The 20,643-nt window shown below is 32.2% G+C and overlaps 1 protein-coding gene across 1 annotated transcript in view; it reads right to left on the bottom strand.

Moving 5' to 3' along the window:
* Nucleotides 1-19,507, bottom strand: part of LOC128995029 (uncharacterized) — a 29,759-nt gene extending 10,252 nt beyond the window's left edge. The window contains exons 1-3 of the mRNA XM_054419898.1: nucleotides 19,429-19,507; nucleotides 13,604-13,768; nucleotides 13,024-13,185 (exon numbers count right to left, since the gene is read on the bottom strand). Coding sequence (XP_054275873.1) covers nucleotides 13,024-13,185; nucleotides 13,604-13,768; nucleotides 19,429-19,482 — 381 coding nt within the window. The 5' untranslated portion in view covers nucleotides 19,483-19,507. The remainder of the gene's footprint in view (nucleotides 1-13,023; nucleotides 13,186-13,603; nucleotides 13,769-19,428) is intronic.
* Nucleotides 19,508-20,643: the final 1,136 nt, after the last annotated feature.

Genomic DNA, 20,643 nt, shown 5'->3' with positions numbered 1-20,643 from the left:
GGATATGTGCCTATACTTCAAGTTAGTAAATAAGATAAGTTACGTTAAAAACTTCAAGTTTTTATGGTTTAATTTAAATTGTTGTCTTACTTAAGTTGTTTTAAAAGATAAGTAGGTTTGATAATACACATCTATTTTGTATAGGTATGAGTACAAAAATATAGTGATTCTAGTTTTGGCTTAGACTATACTCAAAAATTTGTCTAAAATTAAAAGTCGTATAATTTAGCTGATAACGTTACATAATACTATAAAACTAATATTTTTACAGAACTATTATCTGACATTTTCTCACTTGAGGAACGTCAATTGTCTAGGCAACGCACATTCAGAATAATATACGGGCTTTGTTGGTTGATAGTTCATCAGTTAAAAAGTAGATTACGTAACTGAATAATTTCACCACGGAGATAATATTTGTTAAAACGAAACTATTGTCCCTGTTGAGTTTTGCTTGTCTTCAAAAAGGTGTTATTGAATGATTAACTTTGTTAGATTTCTTGAAAAAATAGTTAGCTGTTTTGACAAAACATTTAATTGAATTAATTTCAGACAAAGATATCACCAATATTTTAGTTATGTTTTATTATACGTCATAAGGAAAACGTTACAAAATTAAATCTCACTTATGGACAATGTAATATAAAATATAATTTTGTTAGGTAATTTTAGGTAACATTATAAACTTATCCCTAGTTATGATACATGGATTTATTAATGTCATACCTATAGTTTTATCAACGTAGAAACAATTGAAAATTCTAAAAACAAATAAATACGGGTAAATTGTTTGGGAGTGCAATTTTAACGTTTGTTAATCAAACCAGTATTGCAAAGTTGGTCACACATGTGTTATTTATTTTTCTCCTAAACTTAGTAAAAAAAAAAAAAAAAAAAAAAAAAAAAAACAATAAACAAATGTAAATGTATACCAACTCCTTTGCACTATAGTCGAAGCATTTGTATGTAATTTTGTTAACTCCTTTTTACAATTTTCGTCTTTTACAGAAAATAGTATTCATTTATATTTAATGGGTTTTACGGTTTGTCTTAGGAAAACAAAGATCAATATAACTTAAATATGAAAAGCTAGATCTCCACTCTTTTCTTCGTGTTTAATTAGCTTGTTTGGGCGTATATTGGATTATACTTTTACCAACTCATATTGCAATAGTAAAGTGATTAGGCATAGCTATCACATTAGTTTTAAATATTATGCCATGTTTATGTAAATACAACCATGATGGTAGGCTAATGTTGCTTAAAGGGTTATTACAGACACTTTTCATCACACATGTAAAACACTCTACCCAACGTTTCAGCATCTGAAAACTCATCTCGTACACAAATGAGAAAAAACTTAACACATTGTAACATTGTAACTTAACATATTGTACAACTAACAATACACAAACTCCAACCTAAGTTGGAATACACTTCAGAGAACATTCAAGTATAGGCTATCCACTGTATAGCAGTCAAGTCATGATCCTAAATGCAAAATACAACAAATCAAAACACAACAAAATCTAAAATGTAATAAAAGAAAAAAATAAGATATGTGGTTTCAGCTGTTAGCCTATGATAAATACATAATACAATAAAGTTAAAATAAAGTTATATAATAACTAAAAAGTGAGAAATAGTGACAAGTTCTCACACAATATCTTTCGTCAAAGTTTGGCAATTTTTGGTGCAGGTTTTGCCTTTTTTGAGCTGTCATTGGTTGGAGGAATAAAAATAACTTTAGATGAACGGGATTTTATTTCTTCCACGGTCAACGTTCAATTAAATATGCATTCTCATATACAGTCAATTTAAATCTAATTTCAAAATATAATTGCTTTATTTTTCTTGAAAAACAATCTTTCTTTTATTTTCATTATAATTTTTCTATATTTTAAGAAATATATGGGGTTTTGTAGAACTATTTAGTTTTAATTATTGAAAAGTCAAGTAACATTACTGTGCGCAAAACCTATACAAACAATTGATTGCAAAGAAGATGCTTTGTTCTCAACCACAGTTTATTTATCTTTCATATTGTCCCACTTAGGTTCGTATTTTAACTAAATATGAATGTAGAATGAAGTATTCACCTTTCAAAGTCGATGTCAGTACTGATCACGATACCGTTACAATCGACACGTAACTAGTCTAAACCTTGTTAATAATTTTAAAATAAACTAACTACAATTCCTTCTATAAAAAAAAAATAATAATTAAAAATGTATTTAAAAAAACTTGTATTCGGTTTAAAAAATATTCTTTCCAAGCTAGAGATGTCTGATATGTCTAAAATAGGTCAAATTGTTATGAAGTTTATGTGCAGTTTTATTTTATTGAATGCTACAGAGAGTAAAATGATGATTTAGTTCAGAACGCGTTTTATACTCAGATTTATAAGTTCCGCTCGAGCTTTAATAGTTTATGAAGCAATATAGCATTTAATAAGTTTATACCATAGCATACCGTGAATTTAAAGAACCAAATTCTATCAAACTGTGTCCACTCCCATTGAAAACACAAAGCTTGAGTATAACTGCAATACGCATTTTACACCTATATGCCAACCGCGTACAAAGGACGGATACTCTGCTATTAAATAAATAAATAAAGCAAATAACTCAAAACAACATTCGATAACTTCCATTCACATAATAGTGCAGCTTGATTATCAGCATACTTGTAATTCCTTAGCATCCAGAACCTAGAAATTTTCAAATATATTTCCATCCCTGTTTTATTTATCAGTTAACTAAACCTGTAAAAACATGAAGAAATAAGGGTTCACTAACTTAATCCGTTACCAAAGACACCACTGTCGAGTATAATTATTTATCTCATACGGCAACACCCAGTCGTAAATATCCATTACTTTCAAAAGATATAAGAAATCATCGCGGCCAATTGTATCATTGTTTGAAAGATTGGTATATCAACCGCATACTCCTCAGTGTTGTTTGCATACACATTCCTTTCACAGGGTAGGTAGACAATAAGAAGCGATTGTTGTATAATAAATTTATTCCTGAAAGACGAATATATACAAATAAGAATCCTTGTCCCTGGATCAAGTGTGTTAGGTAAAATATTTGATAAACTTGTGTTTCAGCAAATCTCTAGTTATATTTGTGATATTAATAAGTTGTATAAATACCGATCAGGCTATAGTTTTAACTATAGCACCCAGACTGCATTGGTGTCAATAACTGATGATGTAAGAAGAGCAATGGACAGTCGTGAAGTTACTATTATGGTTTTGTTAGATTATTCTCGTGCTTTTGATAGTGTCCATCATAAAATGTTACTGGCATTTATGAGATCTTTTTCTTTTAGTGATAGCGTTGTTAGTTGGTTCGAATCATATTTATCAGATAGACAACAAAGAGTTAGAACTAGTAAAGGTTCATTGTCAGAATGGAAGTGCAATCCCATTGGCTCTACCACCTTGTCTGCAATGTTATTTTCTCTATACATCATTAAAATTTGCGATTCATTGGTTTTTACTAAATCTATTCTCTGCGCAGATGATTTTCAATTGTATTTACATGCTCCTGTTAAAAATATTAATAATGCTATTGATATGTTAAACACTGATTTGGACACTTAATTAGAGTGTTGCAATGGTCATGACCTAAAACTAAATATAAATAAATAAATATAATTTTAGGTACTAGCAGACTATTGAACACAATAGATTTGGAAGTGGTCCCTAAAGTAATGATAGATAACAATGCTTTAGAGTATCAAACTACTTTTAAAAACTTAGGTTTAAGAATGATGAACAGCTTATCATGGTCCGAACAAGCTAGTTACATACACAGAAAGGTATATCAGTGTTTATACCAGTTAAAGCGCATGTGCTTCAATCCCTCTGAAAAGTGAAGAAAAACTTTAATTTTAACATTGGGTTTTTCCCATTTTTGATTATGATAGTGTAGCTTTTTGTGATATCAGTAATGCTCTGTTAACTAAACTTTAGAGAGCACAAAACGCTTGTATTAGATTTTTTTAGATTACAATTACATGAACACGTGACAGAATATTGTAAAAGATTAAATGTCCCGAAGGTTAAAGAGCGATTAGAATATAATACTCTCGTCTTAGCTCATAAAACAATTAAAAGACACGAACCAATGTATTTATTTGAGAATTATAGATTTATGAGGAATGTTCATCTTAGACAGACACGTTTTGGTGATAATATTTTACATTTTACTAGACACAAGACAGTCATATATACTAATTCTTTCCATGTTCAATCAATACGTTTGTTAAATTCCCTCAATGATGAAGTTAAAAAGTAGTATTAGTGACAAGAATTTCGCAAAAAGACTCAAAGCTAAACTCTTAGAAAAATATAGTTTGTAAGATGTTCAATATAAACATGTTTATAATAAGAATCCTGACAATTTGTTTTCTTTTTTTTTGTATCTATATATAGTATACTAAACATAGTTGGGTTTCTTTTTCTTTTACAGTCCAATTGTATAAAATAGTGTGTTTGTATTATAGCTACAACATTTCATTAAACAACTTGTGAATAAAAAAAAAATCGGCATTGTAATAAATATTTTATTGAGTGTAACCACAACAATGTATTGTAATGTGTTTTTTGTGCCTGTTGTGATGGAAGATTGGACCATCGAGGTCTAAATCAAAGCAGGTGAAATAAAGAAATGTCAATTGTCAAAATGTCTCTCTCTCTCTCTCTCTCTCCCTCTCTCTCTCCCTCCCATTCTCTCTCTCTAATAGTAATATATGAAGAGTGAATTTTGATATTCACTCTTTTCATTTCTTATCGTCATACTTTCATTACAACATTTTAGCCAAGAATTAAATAGTATCCTGTTTTATTATAATTAATTTTAATCACAACGTAAAAAATATTTAATTTTTTGAAATTTTTTATGCGGCTGCCGGTGGTGGCATTGCGCGATAAGACAACGCGTTACGCGTAAGGGTAATGCATTACGCGAAAGAGTAACGCGTAAGAGTAACGCGAAAAAGTAACGCGAAAGAGTAACGCGAAATGCTTAACGCTTAAGACTTCCGCGAAACGCGCCCGCGCGTAGGAGTAACGCAAAAGTGTATGTAAGACTTCCGCGAAATGCATTTCACATGCCCTCTATTTTGCTGTCCCACGCATCAATCACCTAGTCTAGACAACGTTAATCTCTTGACACAGGTGGCAAGGGTAGCGAGGGAAGGGGCGATGTAGACACCCCTTATCTCCCTGTGAGTTCCACATCACTGTGGATTGCGGATTAAAATTTATTTTGTTTTTTTTTTACCATTTATTTTACTACAAAATCTTGAAACGCTCAAGACTTCCGCGAAACGCATCCGCGCGTAAGAGGAACGCGAAATGCGTAAGAGTAACGCGTTACGGAAAATACGTCCAAAAATCGAGCCAGCACATTTTAATGTATAACTTCCGCGAAGCGCATTACGCGAGAGAGTAACGCGAAAGAGTAACGCGAAAGAGTAACGCGTTACCCTTACGCGTAACGCGTTGTCTTATCGCGCAATGCCACCACCGGCAGCCGCATAAAAAATTTCAAAAAATTAAATATTTTTTACGTTGTGATTAAAATTAATTATAATAAAACAGGATACTATTTAATTCTTGGCTAAAATGTTGTAATGAAAGTATGACGATAAGAAATGAAAAGAGTGAATATCAAAATTCACTCTTCATATATTACTATTAGAGAGAGAGAATGGGAGGGAGAGAGAGAGGGAGAGAGAGAGAGAGAGAGAGACATTTTGACAATTGACATTTCTTTATTTCACCTGCTTTGATTTAGACCTCGATGGTCCAATCTTCCATCACAACAGGCACAAAAAACACATTACAATACATTGTTGTGGTTACACTCAATAAAATATTTATTACAATGCCGATTTTTTTTTTATTCACAAGTTGTTTAATGAAATGTTGTAGCTATAATACAAACACACTATTTTATACAATTGGACTGTAAAAGAAAAAGAAACCCAACTATGTTTAGTATACTATATATAGATACAAAAAAAAAGAAAACAAATTGTCAGGATTCTTATTATAAACATGTTTATATTGAACATCTTACAAACTATATTTTTCTAAGAGTTTAGCTTTGAGTCTTTTTGCGAAATTCTTGTCACTAATACTACTTTTTAACTTCATCATTGAGGGAATTTAACAAACGTATTGATTGAACATGGAAAGAATTAGTATATATGACTGTCTTGTGTCTAGTAAAATGTAAAATATTATCACCAAAACGTGTCTGTCTAAGATGAACATTCCTCATAAATCTATAATTCTCAAATAAATACATTGGTTCGTGTCTTTTAATTGTTTTATGAGCTAAGACGAGAGTATTATATTCTAATCGCTCTTTAACCTTCGGGACATTTAATCTTTTACAATATTCTGTCACGTGTTCATGTAATTGTAATCTAAAAAAATCTAATACAAGCGTTTTGTGCTCTCTAAAGTTTAGTTAACAGAGCATTACTGATATCACAAAAAGCTACACTATCATAATCAAAAATGGGAAAAACCCAATGTTAAAATTAAAGTTTTTCTTCACTTTTCAGAGGGATTGAAGCACATGCGCTTTAACTGGTATAAACACTGATATACCTTTCTGTGTATGTAACTAGCTTGTTCGGACCATGATAAGCTGTTCATCATTCTTAAACCTAAGTTTTTAAAAGTAGTTTGATACTCTAAAGCATTGTTATCTATCATTACTTTAGGGACCACTTCCAAATCTATTGTGTTCAATAGTCTGCTAGTACCTAAAATTATATTTATTTATTTATATTTAGTTTTAGGTCATGACCATTGCAACACTCTAATTAAGTGTCCAAATCAGTGTTTAACATATCAATAGCATTATTAATATTTTTAACAGGAGCATGTAAATACAATTGAAAATCATCTGCGCAGAGAATAGATTTAGTAAAAACCAATGAATCGCAAATTTTAATGATGTATAGAGAAAATAACATTGCAGACAAGGTGGTAGAGCCAATGGGATTGCACTTCCATTCTGACAATGAACCTTTACTAGTTCTAACTCTTTGTTGTCTATCTGATAAATATGATTCGAACCAACTAACAACGCTATCACTAAAAGAAAAAGATCTCATAAATTCCAGTAACATTTTATGATGGACACTATCAAAAGCACGAGAAAAATCTAACAAAACCATAATAGTAACTTCACGACTGTCCATTGCTCTTCTTACATCATCAGTTATTGACACCAATGCAGTCTGGGTGCTATAGTTAAAACTATAGCCTGATCGGTATTTATACAACTTATTAATATCACAAATATAACTAGAGATTTGCTGAAACACAAGTTTATCAAATATTTTACCTAACACACTTGATCCAAGGGACAAGGATTCTTATTTGTATATATTCGTCTTTCAGGAATAAATTTATTATACAACAATCGCTTCTTATTGTCTACCTACCCTGTGAAAGGAATGTGTATGCAAACAACACTGAGGAGTATGCGGTTGATATACCAATCTTTCAAACAATGATACAATTGGCCGCGATGATTTCTTATATCTTTTGAAAGTAATGGATATTTACGACTGGGTGTTGCCGTATGAGATAAATAATTATACTCGACAGTGGTGTCTTTGGTAACGGATTAAGTTAGTGAACCCTTATTTCTTCATGTTTTTACAGGTTTAGTTAACTGATAAATAAAACAGGGATGGAAATATATTTGAAAATTTCTAGGTTCTGGATGCTAAGGAATTACAAGTATGCTGATAATCAAGCTGCACTATTATGTGAATGGAAGTTATCGAATGTTGTTTTGAGTTATTTGCTTTATTTATTTATTTAATAGCAGAGTATCCGTCCTTTGTACGCGGTTGGCATATAGGTGTAAAATGCGTATTGCAGTTATACTCAAGCTTTGTGTTTTCAATGGGAGTGGACACAGTTTGATAGAATTTGGTTCTTTAAATTCACGGTATGCTATGGTATAAACTTATTAAATGCTATATTGCTTCATAAACTATTAAAGCTCGAGCGGAACTTATAAATCTGAGTATAAAACGCGTTCTGAACTAAATCATCATTTTACTCTCTGTAGCATTCAATAAAATAAAACTGCACATAAACTTCATAACAATTTGACCTATTTTAGACATATCAGACATCTCTAGCTTGGAAAGAATATTTTTTAAACCGAATACAAGTTTTTTTAAATAAATTTTTAATTATTATTTTTTTTTTATAGAAGGAATTGTAGTTAGTTTATTTTAAAATTATTAACAAGGTTTAGACTAGTTACGTGTCGATTGTAACGGTATCGTGATCAGTACTGACATCGACTTGGAAAGGTGAATACTTCATTCTCCATTCATATTTAGTTAAAATACGAACCTAAGTGGGACAATATGAAAGATAAATAAACTGTGGTTGAGAACAAAGCATCTTCTTTGCAATCAATTGTTTGTATAGGTTTTGCGCACAGTAATGTTACTTGACTTTTCAATAATTAAAACTAAATAGTTCTACAAAACCCCATATATTTCTTAAAATATAGAAAAATTATAATGAAAATAAAAGAAAGATTGTTTTTCAAGAAAAATAAAGCAATTATATTTTGAAATTAGATTTAAATTGACTGTATATGAGAATGCATATTTAATTGAACGTTGACCGTGGAAGAAATAAAATCCCGTTCATCTAAAGTTATTTTTATTCCTCCAACCAATGACAGCTCAAAAAAGGCAAAACCTGCACCAAAAATTGCCAAACTTTGACGAAAGATATTGTGTGAGAACTTGTCACTATTTCTCACTTTTTAGTTATTATATAACTTTATTTTAACTTTATTGTATTATGTATTTATCATAGGCTAACAGCTGAAACCACATATCTTATTTTTTTCTTTTATTACATTTTAGATTTTGTTGTGTTTTGATTTGTTGTATTTTGCATTTAGGATCATGACTTGACTGCTATACAGTGGATAGCCTATACTTGAATGTTCTCTGAAGTGTATTCCAACTTAGGTTGGAGTTTGTGTATTGTTAGTTGTACAATATGTTAAGTTACAATGTTACAATGTGTTAAGTTTTTTCTCATTTGTGTACGAGATGAGTTTTCAGATGCTGAAACGTTGGGTAGAGTGTTTTACATGTGTGATGAAAAGTGTCTGTAATAACCCTTTAAGCAACATTAGCCTACCATCATGGTTGTATTTACATAAACATGGCATAATATTTAAAACTAATGTGATAGCTATTCCTAATCACTTTAGTATTGCAATATTAGTTGGTAAAAGTATAATCCAATATACGCCCAAACAAGCTAATTAAACACGAAGAAAAGAGTGGAGATCTAGCTTTTCATATTTAAGTTATATTGATCTTTGTTTTCCTAAGACAAACCGTAAAACCCATTAAATATAAATGAATACTATTTTCTGTAAAAGACGAAAATTGTAAAAAGGAGTTAACAAAATTACATACAAATGCTTCGACTATAGTGCAAAGGAGTTGGTATACATTTACATTTGTTTATTGTTTTTTTTTTTTTTTTACTAAGTTTAGGAGAAAAATAAATAACACATGTGTGACCAACTTTGCAATACTGGTTTGATTAACAAACGTTAAAATTGCACTCCCAAACAATTTACCCGTATTTATTTGTTTTTAGAATTTTCAATTGTTTCTACGTTGATAAAACTATAGGTATGACATTAATAAATCCATGTATCATAACTAGGGATAAGTTTATAATGTTACCTAAAATTACCTAACAAAATTATATTTTATATTACATTGTCCATAAGTGAGATTTAATTTTGTAACGTTTTCCTTATGACGTATAATAAAACATAACTAAAATATTGGTGATATCTTTGTCTGAAATTAATTCAATTAAATGTTTTGTCAAAACAGCTAACTATTTTTTCAAGAAATCTAACAAAGTTAATCATTCAATAACACCTTTTTGAAGACAAGCAAAACTCAACAGGGACAATAGTTTCGTTTTAACAAATATTATCTCCGTGGTGAAATTATTCAGTTACGTAATCTACTTTTTAACTGATGAACTATCAACCAACAAAGCCCGTATATTATTCTGAATGTGCGTTGCCTAGACAATTGACGTTCCTCAAGTGAGAAAATGTCAGATAATAGTTCTGTAAAAATATTAGTTTTATAGTATTATGTAACGTTATCAGCTAAATTATACGACTTTTAATTTTAGACAAATTTTTGAGTATAGTCTAAGCCAAAACTAGAATCACTATATTTTTGTACTCATACCTATACAAAATAGATGTGTATTATCAAACCTACTTATCTTTTAAAACAACTTAAGTAAGACAACAATTTAAATTAAACCATAAAAACTTGAAGTTTTTAACGTAACTTATCTTATTTACTAACTTGAAGTATAGGCACATATCCAAATTCTTAAATTTCTTGAACAAGAGTGACAGTTTATTTAGTGGAAAATAGATAAATTTATACTCATTACGGGTCATGTAGGCATTAAATGATAATTTTTTTTTTGAAGAAAAAGTGATATAATAACGATAATGTTTGTATTTCACACCTTAATTACTCTCCCAAGGAATCTACAATTTAATCGTGGAATTAGTAAATTTGCTGGGCAGTAAAATCGATTCTTGGTGACCTGCCAAATCGTAATGATTAATCCTGTTATTGCTTTCTCATTAGTTGTATGGATTGAAAAAAAACTATAGAATAATTTTTGTAATACTTTTTATTTAAATTACGCTAAAAGTTAATTTTACGTGTCATGGTTTGAATATTAAACAGCATTTAAATAGCGAAACACTTTCGCTTGGAGCACTGTTGTTGGGGAGCGACTGTAGCTGACAGTGAGCTAAGGCAGTGAGTGTTGGTGTGTAGTGAGGGTTGGCTTGGAGACCTCCCTCGATGCGTAGGCAGGTTCCAGACAACAAAGGATGACCCTGAACCTTCGCGAAGGCGGGAGAATGGGGTGGGGGCATAGTGGTGAGGCGTTGGGCGGTGGGGGTGTCGAGGTGTGAGTGTGGGGGGGGGTGTTGGGGCGGGTGGGGGTAGCATGAGTAAGCGGGAGGATCGTGAGTGAGCGGGAGGAGCAAGGGTTGGCTTGGATACCTCCCACATAACTCGTGGTTTACATTTAACACTCTATTATATGTTGTAACCTTAGCAGAATATGTTAACGTAATAATGTTTCAGTCTGTTCTATTCTTAGTTTAAAACGAAACTAACTAAATGTAAGTAGCATCTTCTCTCTTGATAGTCCGCAAAGTAAAATAAACTAAACTATTGGACTTGAAAAAATACACTTTTCTTACAATTTTGTGTCATATGTATGCTATTTTCATAGTGTACGTCTATTACTTCACTATTCCCACCACTTTTTCAGTTTGGGTTGATCTTTCAAACAGTCTGGTGCGTAAAACAGTTAAAATATTTGAAATATGTGAAATACTGCTCTCTGATTGGTCAAAATAAGCTAACATCCTATTGGTGGTAAATAAGTGTGCGCTATGCGGAGAACAAAGAATACAAGGGAGGAGCGGGGGGGGGGGCGCTTGGAGCGCAGGTGTTGAGGAGCAGCTGCGGCTGACAGTGAGTGATGGTGTAGGGAGGGTTGGCTTGGAGACCTCCCACGATGCGTAGGGTGGTTCCAGACAACAAAGGATGACCTTGAACCTGCCCGATGGTGGTAGGGGTTAGCGACGGGGGTGGGGGTGACGATGTGGGTGGCGTCGGGCGTGGAGGTGGCGTCGGGGTGGGGGTGGGGCGGTGTCGGGGGTGGGGGCGGCGTCGTGTGACGTCAGCCGCTCACTGCCGCTCAAGCCGCTCACTGTCGCAGGGGCGGCTAAAAACCCCTACTCGGGTACTCTGCTAGTTGATTAATAATAAAGTAAACTAAATTAATTATGTTAGGAATTATGTCGTTTTTGACTCCTTACATTTTCACGGAAATGGTTTTAATTTTAAAGTAACCTTCATCAAAATAAAGTCATCAATTATGAAACCTAGTAAATGAAGGTTCTAATCGTTAAATCATAGTTACGTTCAATTTGTTCTAGATGTGTTCTTACCGTCGGTGGTCTCTAGATTTAACTATTAACATGAGGACGATAATCGTCTACAGCTGATCGACAAAATGGAGGGCAATAAAGAGTGCATTACATACAGTTCAGGGAATAAAACCATGTAGCTTAGTTATGTTCAAGTTCACGGTCAATGAAAAACTGTAAAACATTACATTACCCTTATAAAACGAACTAAACTATTATAGTTTTTTTTTCGATTGCGTACTGAACCCTTATGTGATCCTATTAAAACTATGCAACCTTTCTTCTTTATGAACGTGGGAATAATAATGTACAGAACTCAAATAGAGATAGGAATGCCATACGACAAACTAGTTGCCAAGACAAGCTACGAAATTTCTATACGGTATGAAAACACAGGATGAGTAAATTTAGTGTTTTGCTGATCCAATTGTTTCTCCATCTAAAATCATATTACAATAGGCACTGGCTGGGTATAGTAGCTGAGTGGTTTTAGCGATCGGTTCTAAAATATTCAATAAAACAATAACAAACAAAACAGTAACAATAAAAAGATCGCCAGTTCAATCATGAGAAAAGTCAGCAGCTTTTTGACGGTTTAAAACCGGACCAAACTGTTCCTGCTCATCGGGATTTAAACCAATATGATCCTGAAGCTACACAGATCATCTTCCAACATTCCACAATCATCCTTCACCTTATATTTTGGTTACAATGCCCACCTAGGTGGCGTTCCCATCTCAAATAATTGAACATTAATCATTGATTTATATTATTTTCTAGTTTATAACCCTAAACCAGATTAAACTTTAAAGAGTATTTCTTCTGAATCAATTAAAGTTTTAGTTACGGTATCTTAAACTAGACAATCGTTCTATTTTGAGGGTTACATATATATTAGCTTGCGTATTCGTTAGATGTTTAGGGAGCGTACCTTTTTTATGGGGCACTCTTTAGGCAGGTCGCTAATCTTGACGATGCCGGGCCAGAAGACTTTATCTTTCTTGATAAAATCGCAGAGAAGCACATTTTTTGTATCCAATAGGGTCTTGGTCCATTTTCCGTGGCTACTCTTTACATATCCAACCAATCTCATCTGAAACACAACAGTGCTTAACACACCAGTAAGATTATTTACATCTCATTCACAATATTCCACAGAGACATGTAAGAATAAACAAAAAAGTATTGTCATGCGGTGAATTATGTTGTTTTACTTTAGAGAGAAACAATCTCCAAATAGTTTAAAGATGCTTTCAAGAGGTCCAAGAGACTTTTTCACTAAAAACCTACTAATAACAACTTGCAAATAGCTGCAAGGAATAATCAAACAGATTTAAAGGCTCCTCTAAAGATCAGTGTCTTTTTTAGTAATATAAAAGCATTATATTAAATCAAACAAAAGGTCGTGTCACATCTGCCTTTCATCTACCCCAGACCAATTAAAGAGTGGAATCTTTTAAATACAACATCGAATATTACAGTTGTATTTAAGCAAGTTTATGTTGATTTACGTAATGCTCCTTATCCAGGTCTTGAAACATTTTTGCAGCTCCGTCAATGGAGAAGGACGTCCGGTTAAAATGAGATATCTTCAGACCAGACATGTCTGCAATGGCGTTGGAGTTGTCTTCACATGGGTAGAAACTCTCCAGCCACACTTTGTACACACTCTGGTCCTGGGAACATAGCGGCAAAATTCAAATCAGTTTACTTTAAGCTCTACCCCATCTGTTTTAATCATCCATTTATTTTATGTCACACCTTCACATTCTAGAACGCTAGGTTCTAGCCCGGTACTGTTTTACACATTACTTCAAACTAGTCCTAGAGGGTCGCGGCATTATCACATGGATAAAATCCACTGTGGATTAGCGGGATTTGAACCCGGGACCTTGGGCTCCGAAGCGCCGCGTTCTACCACTAGACCAGCTCACTCCCCAAAACTTATTCAATACACTGCGGCACGAAAAATTGAATCCAAAATTGCGAGCTTTTAAAATTGATTTATGGAAACTTGTGCGATTTCAGCTGCAACCGTGAACAGACATGAATCAAATCAAAAATGTTTGATTTTTTGTTGATATTGGAAAAGTGAGATTAGAGGTTAAAAAAATTAAATGGGCTTCTGCTCACACAAGTGATTGTTGATTATTTGTTTATTTTAAGATTCTTGTATTTTATTGAGCTTATGGTTATAGAATCAAATATACCATAATCAATGGCAGAGTTTCAGAATAAACTTACCAACCAGTTTTGTATTTTATTTAATTTGTTACGATCAAATGTCTGAAATTATGAAATAAGCATTTAGCAGTTCTGATTGTTTACATAGAAATGTCAACACAAAGGTAAACATTGTGTTCATGCTTCCATGGAGACCAACTAATATTCGGTTTTGAAAACCTCACCTTAAAACTTTGGACATCCAAGGAGCGTAGTCCAAGAGGAAATCAGGTAAGTGAAAAGGCCTATGACTTTCCTAGATACGTGGACCATCTCTGTGCTTAATTTTGGACGTATCGGTTAAGTATTTTAGTCGTGGCAGCCAAACAGACAAACAGACACCACCTCAATTGTATAATAGTATAGATAGATGTACTGATATAAATGAATTTAAATACATCCTCTTTGGGCTGGGTGAAGAAACTAATCCATAGTGGTCAGTTTGTTATCGCCGGTGTACTTTTACTTTAGGAAAACCAATGCAAATTGTAGTGCCACTTATGTTTATTACATTAATAATTAGTACAGGAGCTTTATAATTTAGCTTTGTTGCTTTATTATTAAAGAAAGTGTGTGTGTCGATCTAAAAATGTAAATCGCTGACAATTAATAAAACCTATTTTAATTTTAATGTTTAGGCTATATGGATAACGGCAGCAAACAAAAACTCAATGGAGACTCCAACTATAGTAAGATTTTCTTGGAATGTAAGACTTTGTAGGATAAAATCACATATATCTCAAAATCTGCTTATGTTTTGTTTACAGGAGTACTTCCATAAATTAATGCCAAAAATATGTAATAACAAAAAATACCAACATCAAACCTCAATGATCGTGGTGGATCTTCTCTAGTTTCAAACCAAACCTTTCTTGGGTTCGAACCGGTTACAGTATTGCCAGATTACATTACGAACAATTTAACCACTTGGATGCTAGGCTAATAGGAGTCTCCAACCTCTTTATTAAATACACAAATAAATTCCCACAAGCTTATTTTAATGAACAGCGTTTTATCAATTTTAAGTTATTAAAGTACATATTTATACAGTAATTACTTCATCTATGGTAATATACTTTCTTTTGTAAATCAGTGTAACTGTGACGCAAATGTAGATTGCAATAGGTACGTTTGATATTGAAATATTTTCGTTCATCAACCAACGTTGCTCCCAATTGGAAGGTTGATATTATACGATTGAAACTGCTCATTATACTGAGTTTTCATATTCTTGTTTGCTTCTTATTTTAAAACGAACGGTAGAGATTCTACAAGTTTGTTACACAGTCACTGTAGGATTGCAATTCAAACAGTTGTCTTTAATAAATTGTAAGTTTTGGTTAATTTATCAAAAGGTTGTTCTTTATTTTCATGCGTTTTAACCCCATTAACATTGCTGTGCTGTAAAAAATATAATAGACTGTTTATTCGTGTAACAAAATGACCTGGTCTTGTGCTGTCTAAAGTTTAACTTTTGTTACATACTTAAACACTCTTTTTATTTTGTTAACTTCATATCATGACACTCTGGGTGAACATAAGATTATCAGGAACAGTATTGTACAGTAATAAATTGCAATATCGGCAAATTGTATAGTTGTACGATTATGGAGAAAAGGCAGATACCCTATTGATAAAAAATATTTTTAAAGTTCTGTAAAAAGGTAATAAAACTGAGTCAATCTAATCCAAAGATAAGAAACAAGCTAATTAGCCAAAATGTAAATTAAATCCTTCAAAATCAAAATAACGTACTTTTGAATAATTGTAAATATTTCAAATTAATCAAACTAAATAAATTTGATAATACAAATCGTTCCCTACCATACACTGTCCAACCAAAGGTTTTTTTTAGATACGGCATTAGAATGCAAACAAAATGTCACACAGCAAAAATCCATTAAAGCCAAGTCATTATTCTTTAAGGGTGTTTGGTCGCAAATTTTCATGTCTAATGTTTTGTTATTGTTTAATTGTACTAAAAATTAGAGATACAAACATATAAGAAAATTTTTTTTATTTTGAATATTAAGCGAGATATGGAGCTTGAAAGTAGTAAATTTTTCATCTTTGGTACCAATTCACAGGGAGAATGGGTAATGCGATTCTCACCAAAATTTGCATTCAGGTGTGGAAAAATAAGATAATAATCACTAGCTATTTAAAATTAAAAATTTTTAAAAAAATTTTTAATTTTATTTTTTATAAATTTTTTTAAAAATTAAATTTTTTTTTATTTAAAAAAGCTGTTTGTTTTTGGGAAAAATGTATCTGTATGTTGGAATAAAAAAAATGTGATATGTTAACCCGTTTGGGCTGTGAATTCGTACCTTTGATGCCTTGCGCTGTCGGAGCACTAACACCGGGGCTTTAGAATACTTTAACATCACGTAATTATTAACATCCTTTAACATTGAAAGAATACGTTTATCGTTGTATTCTAAAGCCCCGGTGTTAGTGTACACACTCTCAACGAGTAGTGCTCCGACAGCGCAAGGCATCAAAGGTACGAATTCACAGCCCAAACGAGTTAACATATCGTTTTTTTTATTCCAACATACATATACATTTTTTCCCAAAAACAAACAGCTATTTTTAAATTTTGTAAAAATATTTTTTTATTTTTTAAAAAATTAAAAAAAATTAATTTTTTTTTTAATTTTTAATTTTAAATAGCTAGTGATTATTATCTTATTTTTCCACACCTGAATGCAAATTTTGGTGAGAATCGCATTACCCATTCTCCCTGTGAACTGGTACCAAAGATTAAAAATTTACTACTTTCAAGCTCCATATCACGCTTAGTATTCAAAATAAATAATTTTGTCTTATATATTTGTATCTCTAATTTTTAGTACAATTGAACAATAACAAAAAATAAGACATCAAATTTTTGACCAAACACCCTTAAACTATTATAACCAACGCCATCAAATCCGCCTTTAATATGTGATGTGGCTAAGATCAAGGATACAATGTATATAGAGAGGTAGAGGGATAACAAAGGAAAGAGAAGGATAAAGATTGTGCGAAGGGGAGGAAAAGGTATCCAATGTTTACCAACAACTCTCCTGATGAAATACTTCATCGCAATTTATGAAGTGACGAGCACGGAATACCTCAGAGAGTGTTATACTTTTATTTCGGGACTAGATATCTTACCTTCCTCTCTGCTTTGTCTCGGGTAACACGCAGATCAGCATTTCAGTTTTCAAGAAAAAGTATGTGTTGACCTCATCTTTTATTTTTTATTTTAAAGATTTTTTCTCTTTGAATTGAATAGTGACCCCGGGTAAGTGGGGTTGTTTAACCTTTCATTTTTCCAACCGTTTCATTGACATTCGTTTTTAATTCAATTCAAAGGCTAAAAATGACCCGTCACAGAAAATTTATAAATTGTACATTAAAATTGAAAATGAAAATTTTGTATATATTTATTTATGTTAAAACAAACAATATCTATATCTATCTATCTATATATTAATAGGCAAGCATGTTTCTTTAAAACCTTTTTTCTCAGCTCGTGTGCATCGCAGGGAAAATCTACGCATACTGTTGGAAAGTAATTTTCCTGTAGATGTGCAGAATGCCTTTAAAAGTTAAAATAATTTAACAAATAAGCACAAAAAATTAATTTGAAAACTTCAAAAAATTAACATGGACCATATGGGTTGCCATGATGGTGACGAAATAACAACAAAATGTAAACAGAAAATCAAAACAAATGGAAGAAATTCCAATCACATGTTTTATTTACAGTGTGGGGAGAAAATAGAGAAGTCTGTACATTAATTATTTTTGGTCGAGTTTCGACCACAGGGCGATCACTAGTACTTATTTAATACGCAAGCAGGTTTTTTGTGACAATTACTCCTCCGAAACTACTGAACATGTTTTTGCCTGTTTTTGGTGCTTAACGTGAAGTTGTGCAGGAAACATTCTTTTTAGGGAAATAATTAGAGAGTGAGGACCTGGGGCCCTTTAAAGTTTCATATTTCTCCATAAGATTAACATGAGAAACAAACATCGTTATAAAACTCCAGCTGTTGTCAGAAATTAAAAGTAAGAAGAAGAACATAATATTGTAAACAGTAAATGTGTAAACTATCTATGTTGTATTTAAAAAAAGTCAGGAAATGTTTGTAGAAAACACTAAAAAACAATATCAGCTTATGAAACATGATAAAATATTTACAGAAAATGTTGATTATAGTATATTGAACTGGTATATACATCGTGAGTATTTCCACGGGTTAAACACCGGTAATCTTTGAGTTGACTCTTTTAAACTCATTGTAAATCTGACTGTTATTCGTTTTGAAATAACTTCTGTAATAATATGCAATCGATCGAATTCGAGGCAACTGTTAAATACCCTGTATTTAGAATAAGAAAAGCATTTAAGATAAGGTGCTGGGATTGTAATTTAAAATTATAGTCGTAGAGTAGGTACACATATTTATCTTTGAATTGTTCCAAACTCATCTTTAGGAAACTTGTTATGAACTGTATTTTAAAATAAGGAGACCTATGTTAAAAAAATATTAGATTTTCCCAATTAACAATTTTAAAATAGCAGCCATTTTATTTTGTAAAGTTTAAATAGCAATATACCAACAGCTGATTTTGTAAAAAAGTTTACTTCTAGCATTTGATTCTATCAAATGGCGCTAAGTTCAATAAGATCGAATAACAAAACGGCTGATATATTACGATTATTAGTTGTAAAACCAGAAAAAAATTTGTGCAACCACATACTGTTGACCAAAGGAATAATAATTTTAAACATAGCCTTATTTTACCTAATTTTTATTACCATAGAGTGCTGCTGTACTGTTATTTCCCTTACTCCAACTTTTTAACGAGCCTTTAAACAAATTTTGCACCTTTTATCTCCCCATGAACTTTCATAGCAGCAACAAGTAAAAAATAAAACTTCGATGTAGATTCGATGAGAGTCTTATTCAATCATGGTATTCTTTACTAAAATGGCTAAAGCTAGTCCATATGTGCTGTCTGATTTAGTACTGATAAGTATCTAAATTGAAATCGACAGCACTCCTCCAACGACACTTAATTTTAGATACTTCAAAACTCTCACTAAATCTCTTACCTGAGCATGGACAAAAGAAAGACAAAATATCCACGTGTATACAAAATTCCACATATCCTCTGCTTCACTACAAAACCAACACCACTACTAAGCTGAACATGGGAAAACTTCCGCAGCGTTGCATGTTATCTGTCATCTTCCGTTATCAATGATTGTCCACCATGACATTTCATGGACAGGACATCACACGGCCGGTGTTTTGGAAGTGGGAAGGTCACATTAAAAACATGTCTCCGAACCTAACCATCAAACAATTAAACCCCAATCTATCGGCCTACATTGTATGTTGCTGATTCAAGTACCGTTGATTTTGAACATTTAGTTAGAGGAAAAAGAAATGTTTGTGGTGTTGATGTGTAATAGAAGTCCAGTGAGCCGTTATTAATTCGTACAGTAATAGTATTTAAGCCAGTTTTAGAAAATGACCATGGTTGAATTAAACCAACCACCGGCAGAGCGCGTTGATGTGAATTACCCATTTATGTCGAATATGTCAGCTTAATCCCGGCCAAACTCAAATATAACCCATTTTTGTATGACATAGTGTACATTATGTCACCTTAAGACATAAAATACGTTTTTAGTCAAAAATGTTTATCACACTCACTGGAACATCAACTAAGACTAAATGGCCTACATTTCACACTGTGGTACACTATGGTTGTGGCTCTTTGATTGATGTTCCTTTGAATAGATAATTGGCCAAAGATTGTTCATAGAAATTTTTATGTCTACTTCAGTATTAAAAAGTCAATGAGAAAGAGGAATAAAGAGTGTTGTAGAGGCACAAAATCGTCCCTGTAAGTGTGAGTACAAAGTAACGAGCGGGGTTAACGATTATTTCTGTTTGAATTAATTATGTTTATTGTAAACGCATACATTTACGAGATCAAGGAAAAAGCCTTAACATATTAAGAGCAATTATCACTTTTTGTATGTAGGCTACTGAAAAATTGACCAATGAATGTCCATCTGCAATTAGTTCGCTGCGAACAAATATAAACTAAGTTTATAGCAAGCTGTGGTATTGTTTTAAAAGCTAAAAAATAACAAACTTAGAGTAATTGTTATTTTTTAAATGCAAAAACTTGTCATAATTGAAACTCGACAATGGATCAGAGAAATCAGCAGCCTTTTTATGTTTAAACTGCATATTTTACTGTTAAAATACAATACTTAGAGTAATTGTTATTTTTAAAATGCAAAAACTTGTCA

This window comes from Macrosteles quadrilineatus, unplaced genomic scaffold, assembly GCF_028750875.1.
Source record: "Macrosteles quadrilineatus isolate MER2022 unplaced genomic scaffold, UCM_ALF_1.0 Scaffold_5__1_contigs__length_97177068, whole genome shotgun sequence".
Taxonomy (NCBI): Eukaryota; Metazoa; Arthropoda; class Insecta; order Hemiptera; family Cicadellidae; genus Macrosteles; species Macrosteles quadrilineatus.
Note: the sequence above shows the minus strand (reverse complement) of the source record. Positions and strands in the feature narration are given on the sequence as shown.